This window comes from Morus notabilis, unplaced genomic scaffold, assembly GCF_000414095.1.
Source record: "Morus notabilis unplaced genomic scaffold, ASM41409v2 Scaffold577, whole genome shotgun sequence".
In the NCBI taxonomy this organism is placed as follows: Eukaryota; Viridiplantae; Streptophyta; class Magnoliopsida; order Rosales; family Moraceae; genus Morus; species Morus notabilis.
This window is the reverse complement of record NW_010357321.1, coordinates 335,689-351,859: the sequence shown is the minus strand read 5'-3', so window position 1 is coordinate 351,859 and position 16,171 is coordinate 335,689. Positions and strand designations below refer to the sequence as shown.

The following is a 16,171-nucleotide window of genomic DNA, read 5'->3' as shown; positions in this document are numbered from 1 at the left end:
TGATAGTGGAAATAGTGGGCTTCATAAAAGAACACAAAAATGGGGTCGGAAATTAGTCCCAACAATTAATAAAAACATTTTGAGTTTTTTTCTTTGACTAAGAAATATTTAATTACTTCAGAGGAAACATCTCATGTATTCTTTTCACTAATTTAAGTTTTTAATTTTAAATTTTTACAGTTAAAAATACTAAAAAAATGTCACTTTAATTTTTTTTACTACAGTTAAAATTTTTTAAAAATATCACATCTCAAATTAAATTAAAAATTTTAATTCATAAAGTGAACGATGCCTTAATCTTCATCACAGCGTGAACTAAACATCTTTTTTTTTTCTTAAGCAAGTCTAATGTGCATTTAAACCATCACTAATTTGTCGGCCACTTTTTTAGCCTTTTCCTAACAAATAATTTCCCTTTTTCATTTTTTTCTTTTTATTTTTTTCTCAAGTCAATGATAAACAAGAATTACACGTCGTACGTTGGTATGTACGTAGGCCCAATGTGGGTTTTAGAGCCCATTAGACCATTCCAGATGGGGCCCGCACATGTGGATCTCCGCACGTGTGATTCCACCATTAAGGATTGGGCATGTGTGGATAGCGAACGTTCCAGGTGCGGTCCCACCAATACAGCACTAGTGCCGTATGTTTAAAGAAAGTGCTACAATCCTACGCGTCCAACAACTCTATGCATGACACGTGGATCAAAACAATTGGATTTAAAGATCTAAGGACAAAAAGGTTTAAAATTATCTTGGACCCTTTTTAATGTCATTGCCCAGTAAAATGCGGATATATGTCATCATAAGATAGGCATAAAGCAGAGGATCCTAGTGGATTAATTATTTTATCAGACAGTCCTATCTGTACGGTCTATACGGTGCTTGGAACCGCTTGTGACAGTAGCAGGTCGCCTGTCAAGAAAAGTGAAAGAGGGTCCCACGCGCTTTCTACTTTTGAAGTAGTAGAAGCCATTTTTTTATTGAACGAAATTACTGTAGTGTACTAAAAAAGGTACGGTACTTGGTATTACTGTTGAGAAATAGTTATTTCCTTCAAAGATTCAACCGTCATTTTTTTAACTTAATTTATTTTACCGATTTAGTTTAAAATTTAAGTTTTATTATAATAAAAAATTTTTAAAAATAGTAACATCTAATTTTTTTATAATAATAAAAAGTTTTTATATAAAGTCACATTTAATTCGAATTAAAAATTTAAATTAATAAACTAAACAGGCTAATTATATTTCGTTAACTCCTTTTGTTACACTTTTTTTTTAATGTACTGTTTTCTTTACTTATAATTTATACTAATTTTTAAACGCACAAATCATTTAAAATAATGATATATAAATTAATTTAAAAATAATAACATAAATTTAACGAGTAAAAAACTTAAATTATTAATATATTAACGTACGAAAGGGTTACTACAAAATTAGGTTGTTAAGTTTTCGAGGAAGTCAAAAGATTCACTCCGGCACTCTTACAACTCTACTCCAATTGGACCGTGTACGCACGCGCTTACAGAAGCAGTAGGCAAGTGCACCCCATCCCTTCCTTCTCAGTTCTCACACGAAGGCTAGAAAAGCAAAAAAAAAAAAACCAGTTCAACGGTATCGCAACGACGACAACACACGGTCTTCTTTCCCACGTCCAAAAACGACAAACCGGAAAAAGCAAAACGCAATCCCCACTCACATTCATACATTACATGACCACCCAACGATATTTCTCTCTCTCCTCTCCCTCTCTCTCTCTTTCTCTCTCTCTCTCTCACATTTTTTGCATCGTCTTCTTCAGCTCTCTCTTTCCTTTTCTTTTCTTTTTTTTTTTCTGAAACCCTAAATTTTCTTTATTTTTTTTCCTTTCTCGGTCACTCTGATATAATTTTGTATTTAATTTCGCATTCGTGAGATTTTTTTGGGGGTATTTAGTTGGGAAAAATGGATTTACAGAGAAGTGTAATCGTTGTGCTTCTGGTTATGGCGGTAAGCTTGAAGCTTGGTTCAGCTGGAGACATAGTTCACCATGATAATATTGCCCCGAAAAGACCTGGCTGTGATAACAACTTCGTTCTGGTATGAATCCCCAAGTTCCGATTTTTTTAAGAATTTTTTTAGTAAGACTTTTTGTTTGTTAGCTTAGAAAATGGGAGAAAGGAGAAAGGAAATATATTATTATTTTTTTGGTTGAATTCCTCTTTGAATTAAGCATTGCGCACTGTTTCTCGGGTACTTGTAGATAAATAAGCATAAATTTGTGGAATTGAGATATTAATTTTTACGGGCTGCCTGAGAAAATTGAGAAAAGGATAGTTCTGAAAGAGTTTGATGCTATATATTGGATTTTGGGGCTGAAACGATTGATTGAATTTGGAGTTGATTTCTTTTTTGGAATTATTTTTCGTTTATTCTATCGAATTTATTAATTAATGTTTCCTTCTTGAGATAAGGGTTAAGAAAGACAAAGAAAGGAAGGTTTATTTTATTTTATTTTATTTTTTTGGATTATTATGCTGAAAACAGCATTTCAAATTAGAAATTTGGATTTGAGTACGCTACTGGAACAGTTGTTTTATGCTCATCCGTTTCTTGGGAAGTAAATAATGAGAATCTGAGGTAAGAATTCATTTGTTTATTTTTGTTAGAAATGCTTTTGCATTCATTTGAAATCAGAGTCTTTATCAGCCTTGGACCGTAATTCCGGTATGTACGGTCTTCCTCTATTCTTCAGGTTCAAAGACGATGTTCTGCACTTCTTAGAAAATTCAAAAAAAAAAAGTCAGCTGTTTCTATAAGCAATTTTACGAGACCTTCATTCTCAACAATTTGACTATTTGACGACTGACATTTTTGTTCTTCTGAATTTATTTTATATTGGTCCTAATTTCCTTCTTGCAACTTTACACTTGTTACTCTCTGACTACAAATTTTCATTAGCCATGTTTTAAGTTCATATAACCTTCTTTCCATATGGATTTTAGATTTAGGGTTGTTATTCTTGTCTTGGCATCATAGTTGTAACTGACTTGTCTGAAGTTAACTAAGACAAAAATAAATAAATAAATAAATAAATAAATAAAGAAAGACTTAGACACCTGTGTTTATTTTGGTTAAAGTAAAAACCTTAAGTTGCTCGGATGGATTCAATTCGTTATTCAATTACACAGTTTACGATTTTCTATATTAATTTTTTTTCTTTTTTTTTTTTAGTGTGTAAAATGTTTGTGGTTCTAACTTCTCATTGCCTTTTACATTGACGGATCATCTTTTAGACAGCAGATGGTTCAATAGTATAGATCTTTAATATTTATTTTTTATTCTCAAAGAAAAGAGAACCAAGACTGATGTCACGTTTGGCTCATAGGTTTAAACAAAAGTTCAAATATTGAAATTATTGTGAGAGAAAACACTGTAACAAAAAACAAATGCTAAGTTGTATTTGTTTGAGACTTCCAATTTGCAACTCCGTACAAAATAGGACTAAACTTCCAATACCATTTTTCATGGAAAGTAATTTTGGTTAAAAGCTTGAGTATGAACTTCAAACTCTTTGGCTGTTATAAGAAGATCAACAGAAGAAGAAGAAGCAAAAAGTCAAGAAAGAGTATAATCCTAAAACTTAATCTCACTACTAGACACTAAACTGAAAACAAGTTTTTAAGGCATACACGGCATTTTGCTTGTTTTAATTCTTTCCTTTTGCATTTAACTTTAATGGATTTGGTGTTGAATATAAATCCAGTTTGATCTTACAGGTAAAGGTCCCTACTTGGGTTAATGGCCTAGAAACCAGTGAATATGTTGGTGTTGGTGCTCGTTTTGGACCTACCTTGGAGTCAAAGGAAAGACGTGCTAACCACACAAGAGTCATTCTGGCAGATCCTCCTGATTATTGCAGTCCGCCAAAGAAGAATGTATTCTTACTCCAAATTTATAATCCTAATTCAACATACAATTTTCTCTAACATGGTAGAAGTGCAAGATTATTCCTTCATTGTATTATTCATAATCTGGAGTCCTGGCCTTTTGGTAGCTTTCAGGGGAGATTGTCCTGGTACATCGAGGAAACTGCAGTTTCACAACAAAGGCAAATATAGCTGAAACTGCTAATGCTTCAGCCGTCCTAATTATAAACTATGAAACAGGTATTTGCATGTAATGCTTTTCTTCTCAGTAAAAATCACGTTGATTGTGTAGTGCTATTAACACATTGCATCTGAATCTTTACATATTTTAAGTTTGAATTAAAGATAATACTGTTCTAAGATTAATAAGGTATGTTCCCAGGAGGAAATAAATACTAAAAAATGTATTGTTTTATTGGACGAGGATCATCACTACAAGTTCGGAGATAGGAGAAAGAGAACTTATAGTTGTAGTCTTTGGTCTAATCATAACTAGCATAATTACTCGTATGATGCTAAAATGCACTTTCATTACAAACATTGCTGTTTTCCCTTCTGCAGAACTTTTCAAGATGGTTTGTGAAGATAAAGAAACTGATTTAAATATCAGCATACCTGCTGTAATGCTCCCTCAGGATGCTGGTACGATATTGGAAGATGATCTTAAGAATAACTTTAGAGGTATGCTTCCCCTCTTCTGTTTATATTTGACTTTGCCTCTCCAGTGTCTGGAATTGGAAAACATCAATTTATAAATATTATTCTTGAATAGGAATACCTGGTACTTTATCTAAGTGTGTACTCCCTTTTTTTAATTTTTGGCCTGAACAACCCATCCCCTTTCTTCAGTGTCTGTGCAGCTATACTCTCCACTGCGTCCGCTAGTTGACATTGCTGAAGTATTTTTATGGCTTATGGCTGTTGGTACCATCTTATGTGCGTCTTATTGGTCTGCATGGACAACAAGAGAAGCTGCCCTTGAGCAGGACAAACTATTAAAGGTTACGCGTGCCTCTTAACAGCTACATTCATGTAAAATTTTGGGAGGATTTCTGCTTTTGAATTTGTTTCCTTTCCAAGCAATTCTCTGATTCCTTCAAATTGTATATGGATGTGCTTGCAGGATGCTTCAGAGGAAACACTAAACGCAGAAGGTTCAGAGTCTTCTGGTTATGTGGACATTAATACCACTGCAGCAGTTCTCTTTGTTGTGATTGCTTCTTGTTTCTTGGTGATGCTGTACAAACTTATGTCATCCTGGTTTTTGGAGGTTCTGGTGGTCCTGTTTTGCATTGGCGGAGTAGAGGTGCGGCCATCTTCCATGTTACGCACAGATAGACAAATACGTACATAGGTTCATTATGTATGTGCCCATATAACATATATCATACATATTACCATCTATCCTTCAATTTAACTGCAAGAGATCTTTTCCATTAGGGAGTAAAAAAAGGGTTAAGAACAAAGACTTTTCTAACCCGTCTTTCCCAAGAATGCTACCTATCTTTACCCTTGTTATTTGCATGCTAAATTGTGACAATATAATCTTGATTGGCTCCAAGTTGCAATGTTTTGGTTTCACTAAGTGGCTGAAGGTGCTCAGTAGACAATTGTTGCCCTAATTGTGCACAATATCCCGTTTGTTTTAGACTCTGAACTGAGTGAAATCAGGTCTTATTTTTGATTTATTTGAGCCTAGGTGAAGTTTTTAGGCGCATTTAACATTTTATAATTGTTTGCGTAAATATGCTTGAACATTGGAATAAAGTAATACTGGGGAATGAGTTTTATTGAAATTATTTTGAACCATATTTCAAAGATTCCTTTGAGATGGGCGCTGATCCTAAAATTTCTCTTTCTAACAGGGCCTGCAAACTTGTTTGGTCGCTTTGCTGTCATGGTATATGTTCAAAACCACCTTTTCTGTCTTTATATTTTTTTATCTTTTTTTGTACATGTTTGGAGTACTATTTCATTCACAATTTATTTATTCATTGTTAGCTCTTAAGAACTTGATTGCCCCCCCCCCCACCCACAGCTATATTTTATTTCATGGTTTCTTGCCTTTCATATGATCAACCCTGTTAATGGTGGATTGAGAACTATAGCCTGCTTATGGGAAACTGATGGGGAATCACTTTCATTATAGGATAAAAGTAACTGTTAGATATGAACTAATTTTGGTTTTGAGATTTGGGTTTTCAGGTTTCTATTTTCTTCCATCCTTTCTTTTTTCTGAATATGGGGTTTCTATCTCCGAGGTGGCTTAATAATTGAAAATCAAATGTTTAGTTAATTGATAAGTTAATTTATTTGACCATGATTTTATATATGGCATATATGTTGAATGACATGAACCAAATATTAAGCCTTTTCGGACATTACACGTTTTGATTGTGCAGAATTAAGTGCATTTGTTAAAAGGAATGAAAAAGAAAATTGCTGAGATCTTTTTGTTTCATTATTGGTTCTGTACTTTTTCTTTTATAATTTCTCCCCATGGTTTTAAAAATGTGAAACTGATGACTAAGCAAAAATAGTTTCAGATGGTTTAAACATGCCAGAGAATCATATGTTAAAGTGCCAATCCTTGGAGCTGTTTCGTATCTGACACTAGCTGTTTCTCCCTTCTGCATTGTACTTGCTGCTATTTGGGCAGCTAATCGGCGTGTCTCTTTTGCTTGGATTGGTCAAGATATCTTAGTAAGGAACAAAAAGAAGTGTCATCTTCAAGTTTTAATTTTCTTGTACTTCTCTTATATATATAGATAGATAGATAGATAGATAGATAGATAGTTTTCAATGGTTACGTTTCCATCAGTGGTTACTATTAAATATCGTAATTTGATGATATGACGTGATAAGAATCAAGTCTCATTAATTGCATAAATTTTTTTGGTTAACTATCCAATTTATTACAATCGTCGGATTAATATCTTACGGAGAAAACAATGATACCTATTGATGAGTAAATATTGAAGTAACCATTAATACCACACCCATATATATATACGTGTATATTTATATGTATATGTATATATTTGACTTGAATGTTTCACATCCTACCCAATCAATTGCAATTTTATTGCCGCTTCTTTCTTTGTTAGCACTGTACTTTTAATATTATTGAGAAAGGAATCCTTTTCCTATGGAATAATATGTTTGTAATTCTACATGTTTTTTTATTTCTGGTTTGACGTCTCTCTTCGGAGTTAGATGTCAAGCTAATTAGCTAAATTGAGTATGTGTCAAATATGTTGTATTTGGGGACTATGCAACAGCCCACGTTATTTTTCCAGTATTTATTTTGTAGCTCATTCGTTTCACGTGAGCACTAAATATAACCATATGATAGGACCCCTTGTCCTCTGGTCTTCTTTTTTCATCATTAATAAAATTTTCGTCTCTCATAAAAAAAAAAAAAAAAAAATATATATATATATATATATATCTGTGTGTGTGTGTGTGTGTGTATAACCATATGATTATTTTTCATTTTACCATGATATTTTATTTTACAGATAATTGGAGAAGCCAACTAATATAATGTTTCTCATCTTCCCAGGGTATTGCGCTGATAATTACAGTTCTTCAGATTGTCCGCATACCAAATCTAAAGGTGAGAATTGAAGCTTATTTAGTTGTTTCGACTTTCCCTTTACTTGTTAGTGTAGGAAAAAGAATTTCTGTCTGCGGGTCTGAAAACTGACGCTGTTGGATCCTCTTAAATAAAAGTACTTGGAGGTGATGAAGAAACTATTTTTCATTCTTAATGGCCTTTTTAGAGATCACTTTATTAGATACTGAAAGTCTACCTCGTCTTTCTTGTTAATGTTAATGCAATCAGGTTGGAACAGTTCTTCTCAGTTGTGCGTTCATGTATGACATCTTCTGGGTATTCGTTTCGAAGTGGTGGTTCCATGAGAGCGTGATGATAGTGGTGAGTAAATTAGAAAAAAAATTTCTTTCACTTGCTGTAACTCTCAGGGCTGATATTTGCTTCACTTTTGTACTAATGGAAACTAAAATGTTAATATTCCTTTTGTGCAGGTAGCTCGTGGTGATAAGAGTGGAGAGGATGGTATCCCGATGCTACTAAAAATCCCGCGGATGTTTGATCCTTGGGGTGGCTACAGTATCATTGGATTTGGCGACATTATTCTGCCCGGATTGGTAGTGGCATTTTCACTGAGGTTTGATTTAGAACCTTATGAGTTATGACAATTCTTTCCATCTGTCTGGAGTTCCCTAAAATTGAATTGAGTTTTTGCAGTTTATTTGCTGCTCTGTCATACCTGTATGCTAGTGAAATATTTCTATTCTAGCATTCATTATGATCCTCGAGTTGAAAACATGACCCATGTTTCTGACGATACTAACGGAGTTGTTCTGCTCTTTAGAAAAACCACTCGACTCACAACTAACGACACTTACCTGGAATATGTATGATCTAGGCGATTTCCTCGATCTTGCTTTCAATGCCTTCTTGCTTACATTACAAGTTGCAATAAATAGTTGATTACATTTGGCGGCGTCTGTACAAATACATAAATCTGAAACTCTGCATCTTTCATAGGTTTGACTGGTTGGCTAACAAGAAGCTTCGAGCCGGTTACTTTGTATGGGCAATGAGTGCTTATGGATTAGGTATGGAATGTTACTGAGCTATCAATAGCAACACTTTTTCCATTTTGTAGATGGCATTAGTTGCCACATTCTCACCCATTTTTGGTTCTTTGAAATACTGGATTTCAGGTCTCCTCATCACATATGTGGCTTTGAACTTGATGGATGGGCATGGTCAACCAGCTTTGCTGTATATAGTTCCATTTACACTAGGTAAGTCGCAATAAGTTGGACTCATCTATATTCGTGCGCACACATGGCACATTCAAACAATAAAATGCGGACTATCCGGGTCAAATGGGCTGAGTCTCAGACTCGAGGCCGCTAAGTGCGGTCGAGGAGTTTTTGGACATATAGTTTTTCATTCATTTGCAATATGTACATTCAACAGTGAGATAGTTTACATTCTCCAATTTTGTGTTACTGTAATTGTCCTATCCTGATTGTAGGTCCCTTTTTGACTCTGGGAAAGAAGAGAGGCGATCTTAAAATTCTGTGGATAAGAGGAGAACCGGAAAGGCCATGTCCGCACGTCAAAGTTGAGCCGTATGAAGAAGAAAGGCCCCAGGAATAATTGAATAAAGTTTCACTGTAATTGTATTTGACAGTTTTTTAAGTTAATAATATACACAAGGAACTCAGAAACTCTTTTAACATTTAATTATAATAGTTGTAGGAGAGCTGCTTAAGAGCATGTAACAATTGCAGCAGTGTTAGTACGGCATTTTTATAGATCAAACTCATAAAGAGCAGTAATATTAGTTCTAGATCAGTTGTAATTGGACAAGGACTTTAATATTCAGTTCTGTGTAGACCTCACAACTTTCTATGTAATTTATAGGGGGAGTTTATTTCTTCAAAGAAGTTCAAGCCCTGCCTTCTTTAGAAAGGGAAAGACCAGCCTCCGGAAAATAATTATAATCAGGAAGGAAATTGTCTGAGTTTTACAAGAACCCTGGAGTTATATCACTGTATGTACTTGTGATGTGGTTAATATGTTTGAAGACTATCAAGAACAAGACAATATTATTAAGGCCTCATTTACTTCGCTGATTCGAGTTGAGATGTGATTTTATGTGAGAGCTTTTTACTGTAGCAAAAAAGTTGAATGTGATTGTTTGTGAGAGCTTTTTACTGTAGAAAAACTCGAATTCTAAACTCGAATCAGCGAAATGAACGGGGTCTTAATTTATGATCCCGACATCTTGGCTGGATTTCAAAGAACACTAGTATGTTCTTTTCGCGAGTTTGAGTTGAAAATTTAAAAACTATGCTCAAGTTATATAGTAAAGGTGTAACTCCGTATCACATTAAAAAAAAAAATATCTAACCAAACTCAAAAAATATAAAAAAAAAAACATAAAAGTTCAAAATTCCAAATATAATGTTCATTTCATTTAACTTTTAGTTAAGTAATGTTTAATGTAATATTCGATATAGAGATTAGTAAGAGAAATATTTATATTTTTAAAATATGATCCGAAAAGGGGTATATTTTTTTAGTCTCTTCAAAATTTTGGGAAATACCTTTTATATTTATATGATTAGTGAGAACAATGAAAGATTTTTGGAGAAACACAAACGTTATTTTGACGATTTTCCATCTTTTCAATTAGAGTGTTTTAGATAAAATACACGCACGCACATAGTGGAAGTAAATTAGATAGAAAATTTCTTAAGGATGTGTGAGAAAAAAAGTATTTGAGTGGGCTGCAAGATAAAATATTTTAAGTAATTTAAGTAGGGGGCACATTTGAGAAATGTTATTTCAATAAGGCATATTAGAAAATTGATCTATATTTAAGATTTTTCGGAAAAAAAAAAAACCAAAATTAGATGTAATGAAATGCATATTTCAATCAAAATGCGTGTTTCTCCCAAATATTATATATGCATGAATAAGTATCATACATTTCAAGAACAAAAATATTTTGTCGCGAGAAATCAAATAGAAAATTGATTAGTGGCACATATAAAAAAGAAATCGATGTTAATGTAAGTATGGCTGGCAATTCGTATTCGCGGGCCGTGTTCGGGCCGACACGATTACGGCACGACACGATTATAGTGAGCACGAACACGACACGATTAATAAACGTGTCAGAAACCCAAACACGAACACGACACGCTAATAACACGGTTAACACGACACGACACGCGAACACGATTATTAAATGTGCCGTGACGGGCCGACACGAAAAAAGCACGTTTATGACCCGTTTATGACCCAACTAGCAAAAATAGTGAATTTTATATTGTATTCAAAACTATATTAATTGACTACTTAATATCACTTATAGTTAAAATCATGCATAATAGCCAACACACATTAAAATATCTAAAACATCACTTATGATATATGTTTCAAAACATACCAATTACTAAACATCTAAAGAAGTTTGAAAACATAACCAAGTACATTTAAATAAGTTTGAAAACATAACCAAATATTTGAAAATTTAAGTGCATAAACATAATCAACCATCTACAAGTCCATTGGCATATTTAAGTGCATAAAGCATAAAACATATTTAAAGTTTAGGTTTATCAATTACAAATCATCCATTGGCATTTTGTAATCAACCATCTACAAGTCCATCTACAAGTCCATTGGCATTTTATAATTTTATCAACATACCATAACTTATTTAAAAGTTAGAGTGTTAAATTAAGTTAACCCCTTTTATCAAACACCCTTCATGCAAATGAGAGAATATAAATAAAACGGGCTGTGATAGAATGAGAGAGAATGAGAGAATGAGAGAAAGAGAATTAGAGAAGCTAGGGTTTTATCTTAAAAAAAATAAATATATATATATAGATTAATAAACGGGTCGGTTCGTGTCGTGTCGTGTCGGCCCGATTATGGCCCGTATAACTAAACGGGTTAAGCGTGTTAAACGGGCTGACACGAATCCAACCCATTTATTTTCGTGTTATTCGTGCCAGCCCGTTAACGACCCAATTAATAATCGTGCGGTCTAAACTCATTTATCTCGTGTCGTTTTCGTATCGTTTCATCGTGTCGTGTCCGAAATTGCCGACCCTAAATGTAAGATCATAAATAGATAAAACTTTTTAGCATCATGAAGGTGATATATGCTAAAACAATATTTTATAGGCTTCTGAGGTGAAAGTTTGGGCCTATCTTGTGCCCTCTGTTGAGTAGAGCCCTCAAGCCTATCTAATACAAAAGAGAAGGAAGTTAGACGACATTAGCAAGGGGCTTAGTAATGGTTTTTAGCTATTGGTTCCTTTTTGTCCCTCAGCTGATGTTCTCGTTCACCTCTCTGAACTAGATCTACTAGTTCATCCTGTGGAGAATCCTGATCTCTATGTGGTTGTGGAAGATCATGAGCTCTGTGTCGTTGAATGGAAATTTTAGACCGGGCCGGATCAGTTCTAGATGAGAGAAGAACAGTCAAACTCAGTCGTAAAGTTCAAAAGCTTTAGGATTAGTCCGAAATTTTATAAAGTATTTTTTTAAAAAAAATTAAAGAGAATGTTTGGGCTGAGCTGGGCCAGCCTGAATAGATTTTTAAGTTCGAAACCTTGACCTGAGTTGGGCCAATAGTGATGGGCCTCAAGCTGACCCATTTAGCCCGCACAAAATTACAACTCTAATAGGCTTATAAGGAAAATAAAGAGAAATTGTAGTAAATATGCATGTTTTTATAACATGATAAAGTAAATAACCTATTTACTAAAGATTATAAATTAGTAGGCCATATTTAGTTTTAAAAGGATTCATTTTATTTTTTTACCCATATTCCTTAAACTACCTTTCTCTCTCTTCCTCTCTCCTTCTCTTTTGACGTCTCTCTCTTTCTCTTAGAGCATGTCCAATGCAATGTTATAATTAATTTGTTAATTGTAAATTTAACATTTGAGTGTAAAAAATACTTTTTAATGCAATGCTATTTGTCGTGTTAAATTTTCTATATGCTATAGTCTATGTCACAGTGTGAAAGCCACAGCCGCACGAGTACGAGATTCGACGTTCCTCCCCTCTCTTTCTTTGCCTATCTCTCTCCTCCCTATGGAATCGAGATTGTAGATTGGAAACGGCTCCTCAACGTCTCTCTCTCTCTCTTTCTCTAGTCCGTTGGAGATGTCGAATCTCGCTGGAGATCTAGTCCCACGAAGCCACCGGAGATCGTGAAGCCAATCGCACATAAGAGATGGCGAGCTTCGTTGCTCGCAAAACTGCATGGAGGAGAGATTGCTAGAGCCAAGAGGACGACGGATCTTGCAAACGTATGCGTCAGAGCCGATTTGCAGTCGACGACAATAGAGAGAAGGAGAGAGCGACAATCATGAAAGAATTTGGATTTTTTTTTTACGGAAGAATTTTTGGATATTTGAATTCATAATTTTCATTTTAATTTAGGGGTATTTTTGGATTTTTAATTGAGGATTTACACTGAGTTGGTCTATTTACTAACTATTTTCAAACTTAGCTTATCAATTTTTACTCCATTCTTAAAATGGGCCTATTTCCCTCTTTCACCCGAAAATATAAATACGAAAATAGTAGGAAATAGACCAATATGAAAAGCTTAAGAAAGTATATAGGCCAATTTTTAGTTATAGAAATTAATAGGCCATAACTTGTCAAGTTATGGTTTATAACCAGATAAGTTATGGACAAACTTGTCAAGTTATGGTTAATAGCCATACAAGTTATGGACAAAAATCGTGAATTATGGACAATAACTTGTTAAGTTATGGTTCATAACCAAACAAGTTATGGACAAAAATAGTAATTTGGTTTATTTATTAACTTATATAAACTATTGGCATATTAATTTTAATTCATCTCAAATCTTAGCCTATTTTCCTCTTTCTCCCAAATAAATACTTAAATGGGGACACGTTGAAGAAAAAAAATACTTCAGCAAGGACACCTTAGAATAAAAGAGTATTTCAATCAAACGTATTTAAAATTTTTAGATTTTAAGAATAAAAATGTAAGAGAAAAGTATAAAAAGAGTTGAAATGCTTGTTTATGTTAGAAAAGCAAAAGTAAAAATGAAAAAGAAAAGCCACAAAACAAAATGACAACATAGAAAGTCAAGAGAAATGAGGAAAAAAAGGGAATTTTCTTTTATATAAAAAAGCTATATTTTAGTGGAGGTGAATTAAAGAGAAAATTATGTAGAACGAGGATGTGTTTAAGCAAGGTAATTGTATTATATAAGAATCACACTTGGAAAAAAAAAATTTAGATTGTAAGAAAAATAGTAAACATGAGGCATACATGTGAGAGTTTTTTTATTTTATTTTATTTTTTTATTGAAGGTCATGTGAGAGTTTTTCGAGTAGGGAAAATTGGAGGGAAAAAATAATTTTAATAAAGCACATCTAAAAAATTAAGATTCGAAAAAATAGATGTAGCAAATCAATATAACTTTTTTCTAGTAAAATAATATAAATGTTTAAATGATTAAAGAATATTGACAGAGTCTTAAGTCCGGCAGCCGTACAGTTTAATAAATATAATTTTATCCATTTCGTCACATTATGTTATAAAATTACATGTTATATTTAAGTAAATTGAGTGTTACACACATGTATGAACATATAACATGAACATACAGATAAAGTTACTGGCTGCCGACTTAAATTGTTAATATTCTTTACTCATTTAAACATCTATATTATTTTATAGAAAACAATTATTATAATTTGGTACATCTATTTTTTTGCAATCTTAAGTTTTTTAGATTTGTTTTATTAATTTTATTTTTTATTAAAAAATCGCTGAATATTCTGAATACTAATTAATTGATGATGTAGATCAATCAGAATGGACCCGAGGGGCGATTTTTTTTACTGACCACCATTTTTACAACAAGGGACAAATAAATTGCATTTCTCATCTTTTACTCTCTTATGAAAACTCTACTACTCTTCTTTATTTTCTACTATCAGTTAGTGCCCCGTGCTACCCACGTGGGTGTAATTCTGTAAATTTAATATGCATGTGAAAGTTTTAATTATTATGTTATTGTTATTTTTAATTTATTTCGTAATAAAAGTCTTAGTTGACTGTTAATAAGCAGTTAACACTATCATCATGTTTGCGAGAAGGAAATTGGGGGAAAAAAATGGAGAAATAAAATATAACATAAAATATTACGTTTTTTGATGTAGAAAAATTAAGAGAAAAATAATTGAAAAGTTCATTTGATGACGATTTGTTAATAATTTCAATTTCTGGATAGAAACAAAAACAGAGAGAATGTTACAAAGAACACATACATATCAAATTTTTTTTTTTTCCATTAGTTCCACCCATTCATTTATTTGGTATAAGGCATATTTTTAAAATGAACAAAATGGGACTATTTATAAGGTTAATTTTATAATAAAAAAAGGAATAAAAACAAGATGCTGAGTTCCACTCTTCCTTTGTAACCAAAAAAAAAAAAAAATCTGTTTATCTAGCTAGTCAGTGAAGATGTGGATGCGACTGACAAAATAAATCAATCTATTAATTCTGAAGAAACATAGTTATGTGCGTGTTTTTCTTTTGCCTGAATAGAATGAACTTATAGCATTCGTGTTTGTTTCTTTCTTTTTTGCTTTTGCCTTGAGAAGAATTTTTTTTTTAAGAGTAAATTGTACTTTTACACCTTAATTTTTTTATTTTTACATAATACACCATAAACTTTTAATTTTAATAAATTATACTATGAACTTTAAAATCAATATCAATTGAGGTCTAATGACTAATGTGCGTTATCAAATTGACGCTTTGAGATATGAGATTCGCACATAAAAAATAAAACTCGTCATTTTCCAAATTAAGTCACGTGAGTATCTCGTACCCCAAACTGTCAATTAATAATATATGAAACAACTTAACTTTTAGTGTTGATTTTAAAGTGCCGAGAATGGATTCCATCTTCTTATATATGAATGTCACTATGAAGAGAGTACCAAATGCTGACTAATTTACTAATTTTTAGTTTCTTCTTGTCCTTTCGAGGACATTCCATAAAATTAGAACGATACGGAGAAGATTAATATGACCATGCACAAAGATGACATCCACAAATCAAGAAATGGTTAATATATTCTCATATCACTTAGCCTCTCTTTGTTTTTTTTAGTGAAGAATATTTTTTTCCTACATATTCGTTAGACAAATTATGTGGAGTTGCACAAAGTTTCCTACAAACGTCCTTAGAGTTAGAGTTAGAGACCATTGCAAAAAGGTTTGACACATTTAATGATGTATGTATTGTCAATGTTTGGTTCTTTGATGTGGGTCGGCCTGATCTATAGCCATAAATGAGGTTTCAGCTGGTTGAACTCAGAGGCCCCTCAAAATCACCCAAAGCAACCAATCAACCATTGATGTCCCTGATTAATAGACATCATCACATGGAAGCCCCCAAGAAGATGCTGTTGATCAGAAACCTCATAAATGACCCACCTATTTTGCATACATGATCAACCTATCCTCAACAATAATGCACTCCTCCGATCACTTTGCTGGGTCGTAAGTACTGGCTTCACTTTAAGAATGTCCTCCGAATTTTTGCTGCACAAAATGGAGCTTAACAGCCCTTACACTCCAAATATGCACTTTGACTCCCAACTAGATTGGTATTTTTTATTAGGG

General features: G+C 33.1%; 1 protein-coding gene and 1 non-coding gene across 2 annotated transcripts; both read left to right on the top strand.

Annotated features, from left to right (window-relative positions):
* The first annotated feature begins 1,861 nt into the window (after positions 1 to 1,861).
* Positions 1,862 to 9,571, top strand: LOC21395627 (signal peptide peptidase-like 4). The gene is made up of 14 exons (XM_024168325.1): positions 1,862 to 2,083; positions 3,763 to 3,921; positions 4,041 to 4,152; positions 4,474 to 4,593; positions 4,762 to 4,913; positions 5,036 to 5,218; positions 5,778 to 5,812; positions 6,453 to 6,615; positions 7,478 to 7,531; positions 7,760 to 7,852; positions 7,963 to 8,105; positions 8,489 to 8,559; positions 8,668 to 8,751; positions 8,988 to 9,571. Exons 1-14 carry the CDS (start codon positions 1,949 to 1,951, stop codon positions 9,110 to 9,112), a joined length of 1,629 nt encoding a protein of 542 aa, XP_024024093.1. The 5' UTR covers positions 1,862 to 1,948; the 3' UTR covers positions 9,113 to 9,571.
* A 5,950-nt stretch (positions 9,572 to 15,521) lies between these two features.
* Positions 15,522 to 15,623, top strand: LOC112092357. The gene has a single exon (XR_002902548.1). It is a non-coding gene; the product is annotated as a U6 spliceosomal RNA (small nuclear RNA).
* Positions 15,624 to 16,171: the final 548 nt, after the last annotated feature.